This window comes from Fonsecaea erecta (genome assembly GCF_001651985.1).
Source record: "Fonsecaea erecta strain CBS 125763 chromosome Unknown Scaff1, whole genome shotgun sequence".
In the NCBI taxonomy this organism is placed as follows: Eukaryota; Fungi; Ascomycota; class Eurotiomycetes; order Chaetothyriales; family Herpotrichiellaceae; genus Fonsecaea; species Fonsecaea erecta.
In genome coordinates this window covers 2,721,887-2,741,675 of record NW_017387244.1, presented here as the reverse complement: position 1 = coordinate 2,741,675, position 19,789 = coordinate 2,721,887, and the positions used below count along the sequence as shown (strand labels likewise).

At 52.4% G+C, this 19,789-nt stretch overlaps 9 protein-coding genes across 9 annotated transcripts; 5 read left to right on the top strand and 4 right to left on the bottom strand.

Moving 5' to 3' along the window:
- Positions 1-1,264: 1,264 nt before the first annotated feature.
- On the top strand, positions 1,265-1,813 carry AYL99_00967 (hypothetical protein; the record flags this gene model as incomplete). Its single annotated transcript, XM_018832483.1, has 1 exon — positions 1,265-1,813. One exon carries the CDS (start codon positions 1,265-1,267, stop codon positions 1,811-1,813), a length of 549 nt encoding a protein of 182 aa, XP_018698362.1.
- Positions 1,814-2,162: 349 nt separating this feature from the next.
- Positions 2,163-2,921, bottom strand: AYL99_00966 (pre-mRNA-splicing factor isy1; the record flags this gene model as incomplete). Its single annotated transcript, XM_018832482.1, has 1 exon — positions 2,163-2,921. One exon carries the CDS (start codon positions 2,919-2,921, stop codon positions 2,163-2,165), a length of 759 nt encoding a protein of 252 aa, XP_018698361.1.
- Positions 2,922-3,392: 471 nt separating this feature from the next.
- AYL99_00965 (hypothetical protein) lies at positions 3,393-4,940 on the top strand (the record flags this gene model as incomplete). The annotated part of the gene is made up of 1 exon (XM_018832481.1): positions 3,393-4,940. One exon carries the CDS (start codon positions 3,393-3,395, stop codon positions 4,938-4,940), a length of 1,548 nt encoding a protein of 515 aa, XP_018698360.1.
- Positions 4,941-5,894: 954 nt separating this feature from the next.
- On the top strand, positions 5,895-8,861 carry AYL99_00964 (hypothetical protein; the record flags this gene model as incomplete). Its single annotated transcript, XM_018832480.1, has 7 exons — positions 5,895-5,933; positions 6,041-6,312; positions 6,374-6,975; positions 7,034-7,458; positions 7,512-7,630; positions 7,697-7,850; positions 7,902-8,861. The coding sequence occupies 7 exons, from the start codon at positions 5,895-5,897 to the stop codon at positions 8,859-8,861; spliced, it is 2,571 nt and encodes an 856-aa protein (XP_018698359.1).
- Positions 8,862-9,620: 759 nt separating this feature from the next.
- Positions 9,621-10,049, bottom strand: AYL99_00963 (hypothetical protein; the record flags this gene model as incomplete). The annotated part of the gene is made up of 2 exons (XM_018832479.1): positions 9,621-9,839; positions 9,942-10,049. 2 exons carry the CDS (start codon positions 10,047-10,049, stop codon positions 9,621-9,623), a joined length of 327 nt encoding a protein of 108 aa, XP_018698358.1.
- A 422-nt stretch (positions 10,050-10,471) lies between these two features.
- On the top strand, positions 10,472-11,726 carry AYL99_00962 (hypothetical protein; the record flags this gene model as incomplete). The annotated part of the gene is made up of 2 exons (XM_018832478.1): positions 10,472-10,817; positions 10,867-11,726. The coding sequence occupies 2 exons, from the start codon at positions 10,472-10,474 to the stop codon at positions 11,724-11,726; spliced, it is 1,206 nt and encodes a 401-aa protein (XP_018698357.1).
- Positions 11,727-13,403: 1,677 nt separating this feature from the next.
- Positions 13,404-14,220, bottom strand: AYL99_00961 (V-type proton ATPase proteolipid subunit; the record flags this gene model as incomplete). The annotated part of the gene is made up of 4 exons (XM_018832477.1): positions 13,404-13,729; positions 13,791-13,920; positions 14,042-14,054; positions 14,204-14,220. 4 exons carry the CDS (start codon positions 14,218-14,220, stop codon positions 13,404-13,406), a joined length of 486 nt encoding a protein of 161 aa, XP_018698356.1.
- Positions 14,221-14,712: 492 nt separating this feature from the next.
- AYL99_00960 (ribonucleoprotein-associated protein) lies at positions 14,713-15,220 on the top strand (the record flags this gene model as incomplete). The annotated part of the gene is made up of 3 exons (XM_018832476.1): positions 14,713-14,774; positions 14,835-14,890; positions 14,958-15,220. 3 exons carry the CDS (start codon positions 14,713-14,715, stop codon positions 15,218-15,220), a joined length of 381 nt encoding a protein of 126 aa, XP_018698355.1.
- Positions 15,221-15,691: 471 nt separating this feature from the next.
- On the bottom strand, positions 15,692-17,293 carry AYL99_00959 (hypothetical protein; the record flags this gene model as incomplete). The annotated part of the gene is made up of 1 exon (XM_018832475.1): positions 15,692-17,293. One exon carries the CDS (start codon positions 17,291-17,293, stop codon positions 15,692-15,694), a length of 1,602 nt encoding a protein of 533 aa, XP_018698354.1.
- Between the last annotated feature and the right edge of the window lie 2,496 nt (positions 17,294-19,789).

Here is a 19,789-nt window from a genome sequence, read left to right as displayed (position 1 = left end):
GGTGAAGAAGCCTTGGAGACACTGTCCGGGGCCGGTTTGACATGTCTTGGTTCTGCTCAATCTGAAGGGATGAAGTGGGTTGAGGCTGATGAAAAAGGAGTCGGAACGGAAAAACAGCCGGGCCGAGCTTTGCCAATGTCCGCGTAAAGGCTTACAGAACATCCCAAGGGAGACACTATCAAAGGTAGGATGGGAATTGCGGTCTTCATTCAGGATGTGGCATCTCTACTGTCAGGTGAGATCCTCTCCTCAACCTCACATTGAGGCGCAAGGAACTCCGATGGGTGCCTCTCTCGTTTAGAACTAATACATTGGACGAAAGACGTGATAGAGGAGTGGAATATCCCATCCTTGCAAACTTTCTGGTTGGGCTTCGTTGGCGTGTCATTGGTCTTTGAGAACTCTGCCGCTGCTCGAAAGAAAGGAGCTTCATTCTGCAAGTGGTATTGTGATCCTTGGGGGGAGCAAACTTGGAGAAGCTGGATTCTAAGAACGAGAAGTTCGCCTCCACAGGAGGTGGATAGAAGGATCTGGGAACTCTTTCTGCAGGTCCACACACCGGAGAATGGCTACTTGCATACCGTCACGAGCTGAATGGATCATCCAAGGCTACCTGCAGGGATACACGACGCAGCATACAGGAACCCAGGCAAGCCCGTCGAATCAATGACGACCCAGCAGAGGAGCAAACATGGGTGTGAGCAACGTTACATATGTTGTGCAGCCACAGGTAATTTCCCCCTCCAGTTTTGTCTATATGGACTGCAAGAAGAAACAAGATATCGCCCAACGACACCTAACAGCTCAGGGGCGATGATGCCCGGCCACCACGGCCACGAAGAGGCCATGCATTCCTCTGTATAACCGCACCACTCGCAAGACACCAATGGCCGAAGTCTCTGGGAATGCCACAACAGATGGTTCAGAAACAAAACGACAAACAGTCGCTCCGAGGATATTGAGGGCCACTTCAAAGAAGTCAAGGAGAGAATGGGGGAGAAATGGGTATGCTTGATGCGTTGACATCTGCACATCGTAGTCGCCTTGGCTTGGTTCCCGCCACGCCAGGTGAGAATATAATCCCCATCCTATAAAGGGTGTTTCTTGAGCGTCCGCAAAGAAACGCGAAACCATCCTTGGAGTTGCAACATTCACAAGCATCCTCGAATATCTTCCTTTGCTGTCGAATGCTTTTCAAGTTCCCCTGACTGTGATTTGAGCGTCGTTGCCGGCTTCGAGACAAACAATCATCGGTTCCCCCAGCATGCGGCTCTTCCCTCTCATGCTTGTGATGGTCTGGCTCGATTTCACCAGTGCCGCATCGGTCCCTCGCCGGTCCAAGAATCGCAACTCCATTCACCCCTGGACGCAGACTCTTACCACGCGAAACGCCACAGCCAGCTCAAGCACCTTATCCCTTAACATCGACCCTGACATAGTCAACCCTGTATGTGGTGGGATCTACGAGGCCAACATCAACGTCGAAAGTGCACCAGACCCATTCTACCTCAGCTCAGTCTGCAACAACGTCCTGAATTACATCGGTGGCCCAAAAGGGAACGAAGACGTCGATGTCATCTTCGCTTGCACAGGCTTGAGCACCTCCGGCACAGGAACTCGAGACGTCAAGATCATCTTCAACACCCAAGCCGATGCACCCATAAATGCTGGCAGTGGCGGGACACAGTTGATCCCAGCAAACATGCAATTTGTGTCGGAGAAGGATAATGTGTTTTATAACTCAGAGGTGGAAATCGGGGTCAAGAGGAATACCGGGACGGGGGATGTGGCTTTTCAGTACATCTATTGTTGACCAGGCCGACGCCACAGGAATAGACGATCTGTTGGCCGCATGTGTGCGCTGGGTTGTCTTTTCGACTCATGAAGCGTAATAAAGCGTCAAAGAACGTTCCCGAGAATGATCCAACACATTTTCGTGGCTCGAATGGCGTCCGCTGTGCAGAGGAAACATACTGGCTGAGGTTCGTGGGACGAAGAACGAGGTAGACCAAAGCTTCCAGTGTGATAGAGCAGTCTTCAGGAGGTAAAATCCATTCGGGCTCAAGGAGCTTAAACCTGAGACCGATGTCGATGTGAGAAATCGAACAGTTCAACATGGCATGCTGTAGCTTCTGAAGTGCAATCGAAGAGACCCCGTAAGGTCAACCAAGCCTGTCAAGCAGTTGTCTGCGTCTTCGATCCACCAACTCCTCTTGAACTTCTTCCAACGTGGGCAGACGCCATCTCACACCATCACCGCCGTCGCCAGGTAAGGGTTCCCAATCCGGGTCCTCGTCTTCCGCGCCGGCCAGCTTCGCCACTCTCTCGACAGCCTCTTTTTCTTTCTTCCTCTCATATTTCAACAGCGACCCGTTTTCTTCGTCCGGCCCGAAACCAAAATACCTGGCGTCGAGGTGCCTCCGATTGATGTCCAGCTGCGGCTTTTTGGCGGATTCTTCTTCCTCGGTGGCGTGGGCTCTCCTCTTAGCCGCCCGCTCAAACATTTCCTTGACACCGGGCAGCTCCTTCGCCCTCCCGAAGTACCTGTACCCTTTCCCGCCACCAGGTACCTCCCGGCCTTGATCATCGAACACTATGCCTCCGCCTCGCATATAATTCGGTCCTCCAAGCTCTCGTATACGCCGTTCCCATCCCCACTTCTCCTTCATCAGCTTATTGATCTCATCGTTGAGATCTCTGATCTGAAAGTCTGACAGGGAGTCGTCTTGAATCTTTGTCACCTTGCGCGAGATTTCTGAGATGATTTGGCCGCGCCATTTTTCACACAAGGGCACCTTATCGACGGTGGAGGGGGCCTTGGGCCGGCGTTGGCTGGCCGCAGGAATGAGACCAGATTCAGCGGCTTGTGCAGCGCGGAACCGGAAGAGCATAGACTGCGCTTTTTCTGAATTGCGCGCCATGGCTGGGAGTGTGACGCAGCTGCGGTGGTGGATATTTGCTCGCAAATAGAAGTTGCAGGGTGAAAGGCGCGGCGAGGACTGCGCCGAAGCACGCAGAGTCTTGTTTGTAGACTTGGACACTTCTTATTTGTACAAAGTCTTGTGGGCTGCGGGGAGATCAAGTCGTGGCAGATGGCAACCTGGCAGAGCAGAAGGGACGATGAAATATTGTGAAACGTCCACGACAGACTGCGGAACCCGATGCGGAGATGCGTGACTGGGAAAATTTTGTGGGGGAAACATTTTCGAGATCTTGCGCAAGATGTTGGATGCTAGCTTTCCCACTCCCTCTCCCTCTCCCTCTCCCAGTATCTGGCGACTTGTTTTGACGTATGCTTCTCCAAAATGCTGTAATGTCGCTGTCTAGCCCTTTGGCACTTGGCCACAAATCCTCGCTTTAGATATCTTTGAAACACATCTACCTCGCCCACAATGTCCCAATGGCTCCAAAGACACACCTCCACGACAGCCTTCCAGATTGGCCTTGCTGCTACGCTGGGTGCAGTCGCTGCCACCACGGTCATTTTCACGGCGACCGCGATCCACCGCCGCCGGGCAACCGAAGAGCTTAAAGCCTCCATTCCCGAACTCTCACCCGAGCATCATGCCCTCCAGCTCACGGAATACGGCGGAGCCAGCCGTCCGACGATCACAAACAAAGAAGATGCACGGGCAGCGCAGATCGCGGCGCGGGCCAGGAAGGGAGACTACGATGAAGAGTTGATACTCGAACAACTGGCCCGGAACAGGGTGTTCTTGAAGGACGAGGGCCTCGCGAAACTCAGGAATGCATTCGTGATCGTTGTGGGACTGGGTGGGGTGGGAAGCCACTGCGTCGCTGCGCTGGCCAGGAGCGGTGTGGCTCGCATACGGGTCGTGGACTTCGACCAGGTCACGCTGAGCAGTCTTAACCGGCACGCTCTTGCAACACTGGCGGACGTAGGGACGCCAAAGGTGAATTGTGTCAGGAAGAGGTTGGAGCAAATCTGCCCGTGGGTCCGGATCGATGAGCGAAACGAGTTGATGAGTTCACGGTCGATCGAAGGGCTGCTCGGGAAATGGGATTTTGAGTTGAGGGACGGGGAGGAAGTCAAAGAGGTGGATTGGGTGGTCGATGCAATTGATAATATTGACACCAAGGTCGAATTATTGAAATATTGTGCGATGAGAGGTATCAAAGTCATCAGTGCCATGGGCGCGGGGTGTAAGAGTGACCCTACCAGGATACAGGTGGGTGATATCTCTACGAGTGTCGAAGATCCTTTATCGAAGGCGACGAGGCGGCGGTTGCGGGTCTTGGGTATCAGCAATGGCATCCCTGTGGTCTTCTCGACGGAGAAGCCGGGCGAGGGTAAGGCTGAATTACTCCCCATTGCGGACGAGGAAGTCCAAAAGGGCCATGTCGACAAGCTGGGTGTTCTGCCTGAGTTCAGGGTCAGAATCTTGCCGGTCCTGGGGACGATGCCAGCCGTTTTTGGGTATACAGTGGCCAACCACGTCATTTGCAGTATTGCTGAGTATCCGATGGACTACCGAACAGGCGACAAAGGGAGGGAGAAAATGTACGACGCTATGCTATCGTCTTTACAGAGTCTTGAAGAACGCCTCGTCCGATCGACCAACGGGCAAGACACTATTGGCCTCCGCATTCCCGTGAGCCGAGACGACGTGGCTTATCTTGTGGAAGAGGTCTTCCGCGGCAAAAGCGTCATCAGCGGCTTGAGTACCAGACTTGCACTCATCAGATGGCGGAAGCCTGCGGAAGGATTCAAGATCGACCCTGGGTACGAAAAAGAAGGACAGAAGGTGATCAAACTGCCTCTGACAGACCTGGTCCTTGTGACGAAAGAGGAGGCGCAGAAGCACGAGAAGTTGGTCTTGAAAGGAGACATGGAACCCGAAGTCCTATACGACCACAGCGTCCTCGCCGAAGTCAAAAGGCGCCTTGATGAAGAGAGAGCTTACGAGAGGTACCGGTAAAGGAGCCACTGTCCATTACGCGATACTCTCGTGTAGAAAGACTGATGTACATGAGCTTTCTCGGACCGCTTCTCTGAGAACGGATTTGGTTGCTTGTGAACGACCAGGGCCAGGACCAGGACCATCAGAGGATGCTCGACGGGAGAAACCATGATGCGACCTCCTCGAGCTCGACAGGGTGATGAGTTACAGCAACTCCCGGCTTTTGTCATTGACCAGTCCCTGGGAAGTTGTAAGCCGCGCCCACGCTCTCTTGTCAGTGGACTGTTGTCCATGCATGCATGCATGCTGTGCCAACAGCTCCGTCCTCGATAAAAGACCATGTCCATAACATCTCTCAAAACAGCAGGCAACCCGAACCACGAGGTAGGCCGGACCACATATATGGATTGCTCTCCTCAGGTGGCTCCCGATGAGATCTTAGCTTGATTCTCATCTTCTATCCCCCGTTTGTGAAGACGAGCGGCAGGGAGCTACTTAGGTTAGCTTCGGCGCTGTGAAAGAGAGCGACTGCTAGTTCAGCCTCGCGATATACAGTACTTGTATAGCCAACCTCAACTCTAACGCTTCCACTTAGCGGATGGACGCTTGCCAGAATTACTACCAAGGATATCAAAATCGCGTGCCTATGATCAGCAGCCTCTGGAAGACACAGCCAGGAACTGCTGATCGTTTATTGGGCTGCCTAGCGAGGTTTAGAGGATGCCGCATATCACGCCCCATGTCGAGCCGCATATCAAGCTGCAAGACCAACGCACCTCCTAGCCGCCGACACCTCTCGCGACCATCGATCCCTGTATGCCTCTGCGCCTCATCTTTTCAAAGACAGCTTAGCCCGTGCGACGTTACCGGCCTGACTCTACGTTGAAAACCCTGTCTTCTCTGTTCCATTCTGTGCCGCTAGACGGTCCCTCTTCTCGCCAGAATTGCTCTCAATTTCCTCCAGTACTTGCTATGGAACCCCTGAGTGCCGGCGCGAGTGTGCTGGCCTTTGTAGGCATTGCTCTGCTGGGAACGAATTCCCTGTACATTGTGCTCTCTGGATTTCGCCATGCAACACAAGAAACAGCATCCCTTATTTCAGCGGTGCTAACTTGCAGAACATCTTGACACAACTCCGTCAATGCAGAGCCTTAACCGAGCCCAACGTCGACTTACACAATATCAGGAATCTGCTGGATGCTTGTACCCAAGATATAGCGAGCTTCAAGAAAGACCTTGACAAGGTACAATGTGACCCAACTACCACCAAATATCAACAAGTATGGAAGCGGGTCAGAGCAACTCTGGCGGAGAAGTCACTTACTGGAATGTGGCTCAAGCTGAACCATCACTGTAACGTGCTGCAGTTCCAACTCAATCTTCTACAAAGGTAGGCCGTTCCAGCTGTGGAATGCGGTGGCGGATGTGACATGGTTATTTACCACTGACAGTGACGCTACGCTGGATTGCAAGACCCAGATCCACGAAATCCAGGACACTCTATCCGCAGGAAACTTGCAGGTCTCGTCTTTGCTTGGAACTGTGCAGGACGTCAAGGTTTCAGTGGAAGAGGTGGTCCGGAGCACTGCCGCATCTGTCAACCATACGATCGGACAGGCTTCAGGAGCAACGAATGCCCAGTTGCAGAACATATCCACTCTACTGGAAGCAATCCAAGCCCAGGTCTCGGCAGGGTCAACCCGGTCTGCTCTTTTCCAACACCACCATGCGCCGTTACAGGAGGACAGCCCACTATCTGCGCACTCCAACGAGCCCGTCGGAGTGAATCCAGAGCTGAGCGAGTGTCTTGCCAGATTATGCAGATTGGGCTCGCGAGACTCGGGAACAATATTCTACGAGGAAGCGGAGACCATTATCGAAGATCTGGAATGTTTTCTGTCCGCACTGTTGGAGCTCAAGGAGACTGAGGCTGTCGTTGCAGCAAAGAAAACAAAGGAAGAGAGAGGACAGGATGCAATGGTCACACGCCGCGACATGAAACGCATCCGTGGTCTGATTTCAGCGTCTGGCGCCATAGATGTAAATCAAGCCCGTGAGTTGCCTCTGTCGACTTCTCAGCAACTGCGATCAGCTAACCAACTATTCGAAAGCCAAGCGGCTCACTACGCCAAGGGCTCGAAAAGTCGTTCAAAAGCAACACAGCATCGAGCTCACACTGCCTGGTTGCAAGGCAACTATCACTGTTAGCAGAAGAGCCTTCCAAGAATTTTGCAATCCGCCCAGGCAGGGACAACTTACCAACGATTCCCACGCAGAAGAATTCTTCGCAACTGTTAAGGCATCTATCGACGACGTTCAATCACCAGCCGTCCTCGTTGCTTACCTGCGGCAAGTCCGGTCCGAAAATGGATTTTCCTCCCTGCGTCCTGTGATTTGCATTGGCAAAACCCTGCCCATCGGCTCTGCCATATTTCATATCGTGTCCCAGGGCGATGTTGAGGGACTTCGGAGGCTGCTTGCTCGCGGAGAGGGATCTCTCAGAGACAGGGATTCCCGGGGAACTCCTCTTTTACACGTAAGGCGATCTTCCATGACGGGCTAAAAGGTTATCATGCTGAGAGCTCAAAGTACGCAGTCGCGGGCGCCAGAACAAAGATCCATGGCGACATGTGCAGTTTTCTCATTGATAACGGAGCGGACGTTGACCAGAATGCCCAGCGTCCTTGGATGATCGATGGAGATTCCAGGTAAGTCGACTCAAGAGTAGAAGACTGTCAGAACAAGGTAGGGGAATGCTAAGCTCTCAGTTTCAGGACGGCAATGTGGCTGGCGCGTGAGGCTGCCATTGAGTTCGAAGCCATTTCAGACCACTTTCGTCTCCTTCTGGATGCTGGAGCAGGTCCTTGCTCTGCACTTTACGACAACGTAGACGATCCAGACTTCAGATTCAAGCTGTCTTTCGACCATGTAAGTAATCTCGCCAATTGGCAGGCACCGAATTTCACTTATCTGTTGCAGAACGCGATGAAAATGATACTGAACAACTCAATACCATTCGTCGATATCGGAAGCAGGGACAGTCAAGGTTCCACAATGTTATTGTCTTTTGCTGCCAAATGCTCCAGCTATGACGACCCCGTGTCACTTTTTACCCTTTATTTGGCGAAAGGCGCCGATATCAGCGTCCGAGACGGACACGGCAGAAACTGTCTTCGACTCGCGCTTGAATCTTTGTGGGATGAAGAGTGCAACGACCAAGTCCGCAAATGCGTCGCCTTGTTGATTCGAAATGGTGCCGATATCCACTCTGTGGACGAGGATGGCGTTTCAGTATCCGACTATGCCTACGAAAATCCCATTCAGTTAGAAATCGGCTCCTGTCGAGGCGATGTGTGGGATGCTGCGCTGTCAGAGTGTGGTTACGATATACGCCAAATGCGCCATGGTTACCATCGACTACCAGTGTGCCCCGACGGAGATTTTGACCTTTCGGAATACCAGCAGAAATCTATCACACGGTTGTGGAAAGGTCGGGAAGACGCATGTCCGTACTACCATCATCCGCCTGCTTGGTGTCCACGGAGCACTTTGCCATCAGGGCTCTGTCCCTTTGGGGGACATGACTGGCTCTGTCCCGGCCCAGAGGCGGCACCCAGCCAACATCCTGAAAGTCCCCTTCCACGCACGCAAAAGGTGAGCGAGCCAGAGACTGATGATCTCCATGGAGGGGTCGGCATAGTTCGAGCGGGAAGCAAGGACAGCCATTGCACCACCGAAGAGGAATTCTACGCCGTCAAGGATTTGAAGGACAGCGACCCAAGTCTGGGAAGGGAGGAAATGGAAGTCAACGGGTTCAATGGGCCCGGCGAGTCAGTGTCAGGCACCGCACAAATCAGGGCGATTGCACAAGAGGATCCTGCTGCTGAAAGCGCTTCGGACTCGTCGTCCGAATATTATGACCTTTACAACGATACTTGAGGAAGGCAAGAAGTCCTTACTGACCTTGGGAGTATTCTCTTTTGAGAGGGGCAGCCTTCTTACATCCACACTGGCCAACGTGTATACATGATTCTTGTATACCAAAGACGCCCGAGACTATGAGCCATGCCAATGTTGATCGGCTGGCCGCTGTACTCATCTTCAGAAGGGTGGGCGAAGCTGGCTAGGGCTATGTCCCTCTCGTACTTTAGACATACCTCCCGCGTGGGCGAGCCTGGGACCGTTGGCAGTCTTGCCACAGACATAGGCAAAGGGGAGGCCGAACCCGATGTAATAAGCACTCTCGCAAGAGAGAATCGACCCGTCTTGTCTTTCGAAGACGGGGAAGGAGGAGTGACGATTCAGACCAGCCGAAGTCACTGTAGAACAGCTGCACGTGGATAATGGGAGCCGGCAGCAGCAACCGATCATTGTATGAGGCGAGCTTGGGCTTCTTGGGGATCAAGAGGGCTCGTTCCAACCTAAATGTGGAGGAGTGAAAAGACCTACATGATGAGTGACAACTGTAGCTGTAGCTTTGAAATAGGCTGGCACGTCCGCAAGAGCGGAAATGTGCATGTATGTAGTAGACATAATCATGATAAGTATCCTGGGGAACTCCAATATAGGGCACGAACCCTATGACAAGCATCACAACCACTGGATTCGAAAAGAAAATGCTCCTTTTTTTTTCAAATCATATCCTGAAGAAGTTCTACACGGGCGTTGGCCAGTGAGTGGATCAGAGGACCTTCAAGATCAGATATCGCTCTCATAGTGCAACGTTGCAAACCCGGTCCGTCTGGGGGTGATGAACTCTCTCAGCTTCTTGTGCGCGGCGCACCCTTTGTCGTAGAAATCCACGTCTTCCCGCGACTTGAAGGTCGTGACCGCAATCACGGTGTAGCCTTGACTCCGCTCTTCTGACGAATTGATGACCCGAGTCGCCTCGTTGGAGACAATGTATGGTTGTCCATCCTAGACAGGCGTCCATGTCGCAGGTTAGAGCTGACTCGGGCTGAAATGTCTTGCTGGGAAACATGGACGACACAGCTAGAGTTGAATAGACGTAAAACTTACCTTTTGTGCAGTGCTTCGCATAACTTGGTACTCTGCGAGGATGGCATCAATGTCTTCCTCCTTGGGCACCTTGAAGAGAGTCACCCTCTTGACATATTTTGGTGACATGGTGGCCGCAGTTTTTCGTTCTTTCTAGGAGGGAAAAGCAGATGAGCTGGACAGGTACTCTATAAGGGCGAGGTACGCAATGCACATAAGCCAGCAGTGGACGTAGGTCTATTCTTGACTTATATATCATGTCGTTGCCAGCTTCCGATGGACGGAATTAACCCCGCATCAAGGTTTCCCCATCGGATGTGAGACCATCACGTGCGTGGGGGTCACAGAGCATCACGTGCCACTCGGCAAAAGGCTTTCGTAAAAGCTACCATCACGTGGAAACAATCCCGAAGAGCCTTGGCATTCGAACCGCCGTCACGATCAACTCCGATCTTGGATCGCTCTGCTCTTTATCAGCTCACCCTTCCGACTCACCACCCCGCCGCTATTCTACCCAAGACGTTCTGTCCCTTCCCTAGGTGCTGGGACACATGTTCAACACCTCTCTGCGCCGAGTGGCGCGCACCTGCACGAATGCCCCATCGGTACCCTCTCGCCCGTCTACGCCTACGATAGCGTCCTTCACCTCGAACGCTCACCAGCGGCGGCATTCTTCTTCGAAGCCACCCGTACCGCCGAACAATGGCTCCTCAGCAATCCCAGCAGCCTCCGTGAAACAGGTCGGGGCTCCCCGATCTGAGTCGAAGCGACCGGGCGCCGAGTCGCGCCTCTCGAAGAAAAGGTCCTCCAAGGACAAGGCCGACAACAAGGAAGCCCAAGATGACTGGACTTCAAAACTACCAGCTGTGCCTAGCTTGCAGCACTTGAACCCAAAAGGTCTGTGTGACAGATAAAACACGTTGCTCCATGCTCATTGTATCGTTAGATGTCTACGTTGCCTCCTTCTTCTCAACCCATCGACCCATGTCCATCACCGGACCTCTACCTCCCGAGGCGTCCATAGAAGCAGTCGACAAAATCTTCCAGCCCAAGCCGAAATCGAGGACACGCGCCCCCTCTCAAGATGTTATCTACACCCTTGCGGCGGCGGTGGAAACCCTGGACGAGCATATTGCCCAAAAGCAAGCCGATCAACCTTCACAAAACGCCGCCGAACAGAAGGCGGCTCTGATCAAGGCTCTCATGCAGCGCAATGAGAGCCCGGCTGACCCTAATCGAACACATCATCTCGACGGCGCACCGCAAACTGTCCAGGTCGCGGGGGGCAATATTAAACTAGTCATCCAAGAAATCCAACGAAGATTTCGGCCATTCAATGTTCCCCCCGCGCCTCGACCCATCAGCGATGCCGAGATCGACGCGAGCGAAGAGCATGCTGCAGCCCAAGCAGAGAAGGCCGAGGAATTACAAGCCAAAACTCTTGAGGTGGAGATCGAACAACAAGATTACAATGACCCATATATTCAACAGGTGGTAATCAGCGTCCCTCGAGACCCGGCCCATTTGCAAAATGAGGGCTTTTTCACCAGCCGCGGTACCCCCATCATGGAAATCGAGAAGCCAGACGCCTCGTCTTCCCTGCGAGAGATTGAACAACAACCACCCTTGGGACGGGGCAAAATCATCGGCCACCGAAGGCAGGTCGGCTCTATTCCAGGCCGGAGAAGAGAAGGAATGTATGCGATTAGTGTCAAGAGACAAAGGCGCTTGAAAATGAAGAAGCACAAGTACAAGAAGTTGATGCGCAAGACGAGGAACTTGAGGAGGAAGTTGGGGCAAATATAGTGCTTCCTGTGCAGGAAGCGAGGCTCTCTACCTTTTGTTTTGTCGAATCTGCATTGCTTGCAAGGATCATACACCTGATTTAGACACATCTAGGCACGAGAGGTTCTACATTGCCATGGCATTTCAAGCGGGTCCAGCAAAGTCCTTCATGTCTCTTCGGCTTTTGGTGGGCAAGCAGGGCGAGTAACAAACGTTATCAGGTCCAGTTTGATCATCGCACCGCGGACTACATATATACAGCCTTCTTTTGTTTGAATTAGGTATTCGATCCTCCTCATCAGACGTGGGCGACCATAAATAATCTCTTCGCTCTCTTTCTTTTCCGGTTCCTCTTGGAACCTCAATCGATCTCCCCCTTGTTCCTGTTTCCTTCCTTCTTAGGTACCTGAATCCCAACGGAGTCCCAGTCTTGCGTACTGTAGCCCTGGCGCTTTTAGGCCTCGGTCAGTCAACTCGGTTGGAGGTTTCCCGGGTCCGACTTCGGCCTCCCGGACTATGGCATGCATCTCAGGTTCTCGACTACTACTACTAATACTGCTCGGTATTGCTTACTGCACATACAGAGGGAGCGCCTGGAATGAATGGATTTCCTCCTCCGGACGGAAATCTGAACGGGCAGTTGATGGGCTCGTTCGGTACTCTGATGTACTGTATGTCTACCTAGAATGGTTTTCGATCCCCCCCGGGACTGGCATCATCTGTATTCGGTCATGACATTCAACTGACAATATGATATTGATTAATCTGAAGCCATTGGCTTGGTGTTGAACATTTCGCAGTAGTCTTAACCATTAGGTGTAGTACTGTTAGTCGAATGAAGGACGACGAGGCTAGTGAATCCCTGGGGGGTTGCACAGTTTGCTGCTGCCAAGGGGAGTGCTCAAGAAGTAAATACACAATAAATCTCAGCCCGCTGGTCGTCGGTCAGGTCGAGCTGGAGGGAGATTAGACCTCTCGAGTACCCGCGGGGTATCCTGGCAGGTACATAAATTGGCCTGAACAGATTATGTAACGTGGGTACCTACCAGGGCAGGAAAGACGATGAGGGCCATGCTCACAGACGGCCTGTACAGTGAGTAGGTAACTGGCACAGATGCTACGCTGCGTCCCCTGTGGTAGAGCTCCAAAACTATTACCCGAGTCCGCACTCCCGTGCCCTTTCGCGGACGAGACGGGGCCCTTGGTGCCTCAACAAATCGCCCTCTGTACCGGTAGCTACCTGGGTAGGTACTTCTGGCCTTCCAGGATAGAGAGGAGACAAACAGTCTCTTTCCAGAGATTGAAGTTAACGAGTTTAATACACTATACTATACTATCCGTAGCCCGAGCTCGGCGAAGGAGCAATCAACGTGCACCGCCTGATCTGTGATCAAAAGCTCTAGCATTCATACATAACAAGTATTCGGATTCAAGGACAAGTCTCTTGCAAAATGGCTGTCCCTGGTGTGGGTGTGGGTGTGGTTGTGGTGGTGGTGATTGGTTTTTGGTAGAAGTTGACGTTGGCTTCATCGCTGACAGAGGGAGTATTGGCGATGGTCAGTCTTGTTCGATGCATCACAATATGCGTCTTCTTTCAGCTCCATCTCCATACTCTCCTGTCTTTCAACCCTCTGATGACGCTCCATCGCAGCCGCCATTACTCTCTTCTCTCCTGTCATCTCCTGCGGGTTTTCCCGTCTAGCAGGTAACGTCGGTCTGCGCCTTTGAGTTCATCAATAGCGCGACAATCAGCCCGTAGAGACCCAACACTTCGGCAAAAATCAGGATGAGAATCATGCCGACAAACAGACGTGGTTGCTGGGCAGTCCCACGCACGCCAGCATCACCGACAATGCCAATCGCAAAACCCGCAGCGAGACCGGCAAGACCGACAGACAGTCCGGCACCAAGTTGAATGAAGCTGGTGAATAGCGCTTCCTTTTGCGAAAGGTTGTCGGAGATCAGGACGGACACGACCAGGCCGTAAATACCGATGATACCAGCCATAATGACGGGGACGATGTCTACGATTGTCAGTTCCTCCATTCTAGGGTTCTGCAGCATATGGCGCGGAGCGGTTCATACTCTTGACGATGAGATCAGGTCGAAGGACACCCATGGCAGAGATGCCGACGCCAGACTTTGCGGTTCCGTATGCGGCGCCAAAACAGGTGAAGACGATGGCAGATGTGCAACCCATGGCGCCAAAGAAGGGCTGTTCAACATGGAAATAGTCAGCTCTCTCCTGTTCCTGGAAAGCTTCCAGCAGAAGCAAAGTGTGGGAGAATCAAGCGTCGTGGCAGAGACGGCAGATCGCGTAGGGTGGCGTAACATACCGCATAAACGGGACTAGAGGATCACTCATGTCAGTATAAATGTATATCGAAGAAGAAACCAAGCAAAGGGTTGTGTTGAGTAGTAGCTCCATCCATCTTATCGTGGAAACGGGCGCAGGCTGAAGGCAATCGGGGAGCATGGGGGGCAGAAGGAACACGCACCAGAGATCGGAAGACATCTTGACTGGCTGCTGGATTCGCTCGTGATAGCTCCTAAATCAATAATAGGTGCTGAGAGTAGTCGGACAGAGCGAAAAGAGCTTGACGGCGATGATGGAGTTGAGCGGGATAGAATGGTTTTTCAGTGCTGAGCAGGAAATGGGTGATGGGTGATGATGTTTCGAAGGTTCGACTTCGAAGGGGGAGCTCCAACTTGGCAGCCTCCAGCCAGGGAAAGTCGGCCGAGTTCTTCTGCGCCTCCGCCTAAACTTTTTAGACACCCCATAATTAATTTTTTGATAGACTCACAGACTCACCACCAACACACCAGGGTCGTTCAGTGTACAAGCAAAGGGCGAGCCAACGCAAGGAACCCTTTGCTACCAGCTCGTTCATTTCTCTATAGCTTTCTTTGAAGCTCATTCTTGCGAAACAGTGATACCCACCCGTGTTGCTTTACTCCCGTTCCATCGAAGAATTTCGAAGAATTTTAAACGTCGCATATCACAAAGATGGCCGACAACCCAAGCGCCGCATGGCCCTTGGCCGATGAAGCACTGTCCCAGAAGATTCTGTGAGTCTTGAGGCTTTCCCCGGGTCGTCCTCCCGTCACGGCACTGACTCGAGGTCGCAGGGACACCGTCCAACAGGCTTCTCACCACCGCCAGCTGAGAAAAGGCGCCAACGAAAGTAAATTTCTCCCACTTCCTCCTCCCTCGGCTCCAGATATTGACATGCTGACTCTGTTCTGCAACAGCAACCAAAACTCTCAACCGTGGCACCGCCGAGCTCATCGTCCTGGCCGCCGACACCTCTCCGCTCGCGATTCTCCTGCACCTTCCCCTCCTTGCAGAAGACAAGAACGTGCCCTACGTCTACGTCAACTCCAAGACGGCGCTGGGGAGAGCATGCGGTGTGTCGCGGGCGGTCATTGCGGCGAGCATCACGACCAACGAGTCCAGCGATTTGATGCCTCAAATCCGCGAGCTGAAGAATCGCGTCGAGCGACTCATGATCTAGAATTGGAGGAACAGGAAATGATCGCGCAAATTCAATGGGCTCGGGAGGCAGTGGTGTGCGCGAAGATGCTGTGCTGCAAATCGAATAAGCATTGGGTGTCGTGGCATATTCCTGGTCTGATGGGGGTGACATGAGAGTCGATCCCTCACAGAAGCAGAGTGAAGCGCCATGGCCCTGAAAAAATACAATTAAAAATTCCTACAATACAAGAAAACTTCATCCCACGCCAGAGTCTGTGATCACAAGTTATGGGAAAGTCACACCATTCGCCAAATGACACTATACATATATATGCTTCGCTAAGTTCATCGAAACCCCCTTCCCAACCTGCAACCTGGCTGTCGCTGGAATATGGACCCGACCGGGTGAAAAAGCAAACACCAAGGCCTCGTGCGATGTAAAAGACCTAGACCCACGCCTTCTGTTACTCGTTCCATGATATCATAAAAATCGTTGACAACGCCGCAGACCTCAAGTGTCTCCCAACGCCATGACATTCCCCTGCTCGGCGCCTTCAATCACCCTTCGGACATGGCCTTGCTCCAGCCTCCTCGCCTTCTCCCTGCCCTCTTCGAGCCTCTGCACTCCCAACCTTATATTCTCGACGTGGACCGCGAGCGGGATCTCCTTATGGCCCCGTAATACTTCGGCACTCGATATCCTAGTGCGCAACTCTTCCAACTCGGCGCCCATGGCCTGCAGCTTGAGGATCGTTGCAGAGACATGCGCCCATGCGACCTTCCGATACTGCCCGACTTGTCTCAGAAGAGTCAGTTGGTTGTTGAATTTGCCCAGCTTGGCGCGATTGCCGCCCAGCAGCGTCCAGAGGTGCGAGAGGATTTCATCCTTGCCAGCCTGGGCGTCGATATTGTCGCGCATTGCGATGGCGTGGATCACGTCGAGCCGGTCTTCGAGGTTCTGCAGGACAAGGAGTAAAGCTTGGGCCTCTTCGATCAGACGCTCAATCTCTTCAGATACTATCCTTGTGTGCGAGATATATTGGTCGAGAAGTCTTGCTTCGGTGAATTGTATCGGCTTGAACGGTGCTAGGAGGTTGTCCTGTATGAAAGCCGGGATGATGCCTCGTGAAGATTGCTTGACCGCCATGTCATCGAGCACCCGTTGCGTCCAACGCGCCGTGCTCAGAACAATGTCCACACCGCGGCCGACATGCGAATTGAACTTTTGCAGGTCGTATGACGCTATGCGGGCGGTCTCGATGAACCCATCGAATTCGAGAACCATTTCATTGCGTGAGGCGAGCTGCGAATACCGCACGATCTGCCGTAGATCGCGGATTGAAGTCTCGGATCGTTTCATGTCCAGGGGCAGAGCAACACCGGCCGCAGATTCGGATAAGATCTCTTCGAAGTGTGATTGCGTCTTCATGAGGGCGTCGAACTCGACAGGGGCGGAAGTCCCGCCCGGAAGAGTCGGTTTGTCGTTGTTGACTGAGGCAAACCGGCAGAGTGGAAGGTCGAAAAGAGATACTCCGGGAATGCGACATATCGGAGACAGAGCCGTATAGATGGAGGAGGTCAAAAGGTTTTGCAAAAGCATCAATATGCCGAAGAAGAGATATGCCGCAAGCAGCCAAGAGATGGGTCGTTTCAAGGTCTTCAGCGTCTGGCCCAAGATGTCGAGCAGCCATTCCGCGGTATGCACTAGCACCAGGACTATCTTGTCCACCACTGGTGATGCTGTTGTGTTGTTCGTTTGATTTTGATTCGATCGAATTGAGCGTACTGGTACTGTCCTCTGCTTCGATGAAGCCATGTTGGTGGTGACGGGCGGCCTCACCCTCCGGACGATCTTCTCTGAGGGACTGATACTGGTTGCCACGGATGGCATAATGAACTCTGGTTCTGGATCCGTGGGCGTGGACAGTCTGGGGGACTTGCGTCGCTCCCTAATCACTCTCGTCATTTTGGGTTCTTGTTCGCTTTGGACGGTGATCTTTGGTTCTTCGTCGTGCTCCGACTCTGCGGAATGTTCGTCCCAACTGATCCTCTCATCACCTTCGTCTTCGACCACCCAAGATTCGCTCAACTGAGAATTGGATCCAGAAGCCATTTTATACCGTGTTCACTCGGTGAAAATAGTCCAGTTCGGAGAAGAACAACCAGTACCTGTTGACGGAGTGACACTGAAGACTTCTCGGTGTATTCAGCCTCGTGCGCAGGGTGTTGATTGTCCCGCTGGGAGGGAAGTCATCTTGACAGCATCGGAGTAGGGTGCCTTGGTGAATTGATAGATAGATATGTTCTTTGCCACTTTCCAACACTAGAGAAGCGAATTGCCATGTCACAGACACGTAACAGGTCGCGCCCAAGGTCCATCCAGTCGCTGTCGAACAACAGGGGGCGACTCGGGAAACATTCCACTTTCGGCATTACGTCATGGCCCTTGCAGCTAGTCGAAACTAATGGCGCCTAAAAGCGGTTCCATGCTAGCCAAGCTTGGAAGGCTCTTTACAACAAAAAACCCAGCAGCAAACAGCCTGGTTTGCATATGGCGTGCAACCTCCCAGTGATGTCGCTTCGAGCAGAACTGAACGCAAATCGAGGCGGCTCCGACATTTCATTGGTCAGCGAAGTAAAGCCTGTTTTCTCTCACTATGGCATGACTGAAGTCCTGTCATAGTGAATGAATGTAGTGTGCGTTGCCGATAGAGCTGAAGCATAAGAGATGCGCTAGAAAATATCCCCAAGATGTCTTTTGATTTATATTCATATGGGCCAGGAGGCTGCTGAATGGATTCAATCGGAAGATCATTCTGCACAGGAATCCGATTTGTTCAGATGCGCCTGACTTTGAGTTTCATGATATGACAGTCCTCTATCTGAAACCCACGAGAAACCCTCATTGGTAGCCTGGCTCTCACGAATGCCTTGCTACCTTGGGGAGGATGACTGTGCTGCCTTCATATTCGCTATTTGCCGCATTTTGATCATTCGGAGACTTACACCGTAGACGCAAGAATTCCTTCCCAGGATTGAAGTCGCACTTTACCTTGTGACAAACAATTACTTTGGCGTTATTGGTATCTTCGGCCGGATGGTGTGTAGTTCTGCTCGTCATCATCTACGCCAGGCAGGCTTTTCAACTGCTTGTCAGAAGGACGTCTCTTAACGGTATCTGGCAACGCAGATATGCTCTTCTGCATCCCACCACTGCAAAATCCCTGTGGATCAAGCGAGGACGGAGTACGGAATACGAGTTAGCCCGTACTCGAACGAAGCACGCAGCACAGCTCCCTGCTTGATCCATCTTGACCTTGCGGGTGCCCACATCGGAGATTGGCATTCATGAAGCCCGTGCGGTACCAGGAATGCATGGACTTGTATTCCATCGAGTGTGTACCGACAGAAAACTGTTGGTGAGAGTATCCAGAGCTGTGCCTCCATCTGCTCTGCCGTTGCCGAACCGTTTCATGCAACAATCCATTCAAGCAAGAATCACACGGGGGAGAAACCTTGGAAATGAAGCCCAATAATGGCGGTGAATATAGACGCTAGCAGAGGAGGCTGATCGTTAGTGCAACTAGGCCCCAAGCGTGACTAATTCTGCACCGCACAACTGATACTGGCTACCCACAGGCTTGGCGAGAATTTCTGTATAAATATCTCGCTCCCCCCAGTCCCCTTTGAAAAAAGTCATACTTGTGCGTTCTCCCCAAACCACCCCCTACGATGAGACAATATAAATGGCTAACATGATCACAGACCTTGTGGGAGCAACCTAGCTCAAGAAGTGGGTTTGCTATGGCGGTGTCCCTGCATTGCACATCGCGGTGGATGTCGCCATTAAGTGTCCTTCGGGGCTCTTATCCGCGTATTTTTTGGCTCCTTCCATTCTTTTCATCATTGCCTCTTTGCCTTGAGCAAAGCTTTGAAGAAGAGAGATCTACTTGACGACGCGCAAAGAGAGTGATTGGGGGGGGGGGGATGTTTCACCCTCTGAACATTTACCAAGTAATACTGACGGATGGGCTCGTACGGATTGAATGTAGCAACAAACAGCTCCAGAGGGAGAACAGTTTTAGGGATGTCTCACTGCAAATTTCATGTATCCACGCAGTGAGTGCCCTCGTAGACGGAAGCGTTGATTGAAATAAACGCGGTTGTTGGGTGCTAGAAATTTGTTGCTGCATATTTTCGCTGGGCGTAGGCAGCGCACCAAAATTCTGTGTCCCTTGCAACCGCCTCAAAGAGCTCGAAGCTCTGCCATCGCCACGACGACCACAGATATAAACCGCTGTGTCACATCAAAAGCTCCAGCAAATCCCCATGGTCACCGATGTGCTCCCACAAAAGAGAGGGGTTTCTACAATGCCGCGAGAGTCCAGCTGCTCGGTGCGAGTCTACAAGCTGCGTTCCTGCTGGCGGAGTCGCGTGCTCTAGGCGGAGATGGCCAGCAAGCTCATCTAGCCAAGATCTGAAGCCGAACATGCCTGTTTCAAGGAACTGACCGAGATTCTGAGTAGATCCCTCATCCGCTACGCAACCTCTTACGGTGGACGAGTGCTCGCAAGCCGCCGGGTAACCCCCCGCATCAGCTCTCCAAGTC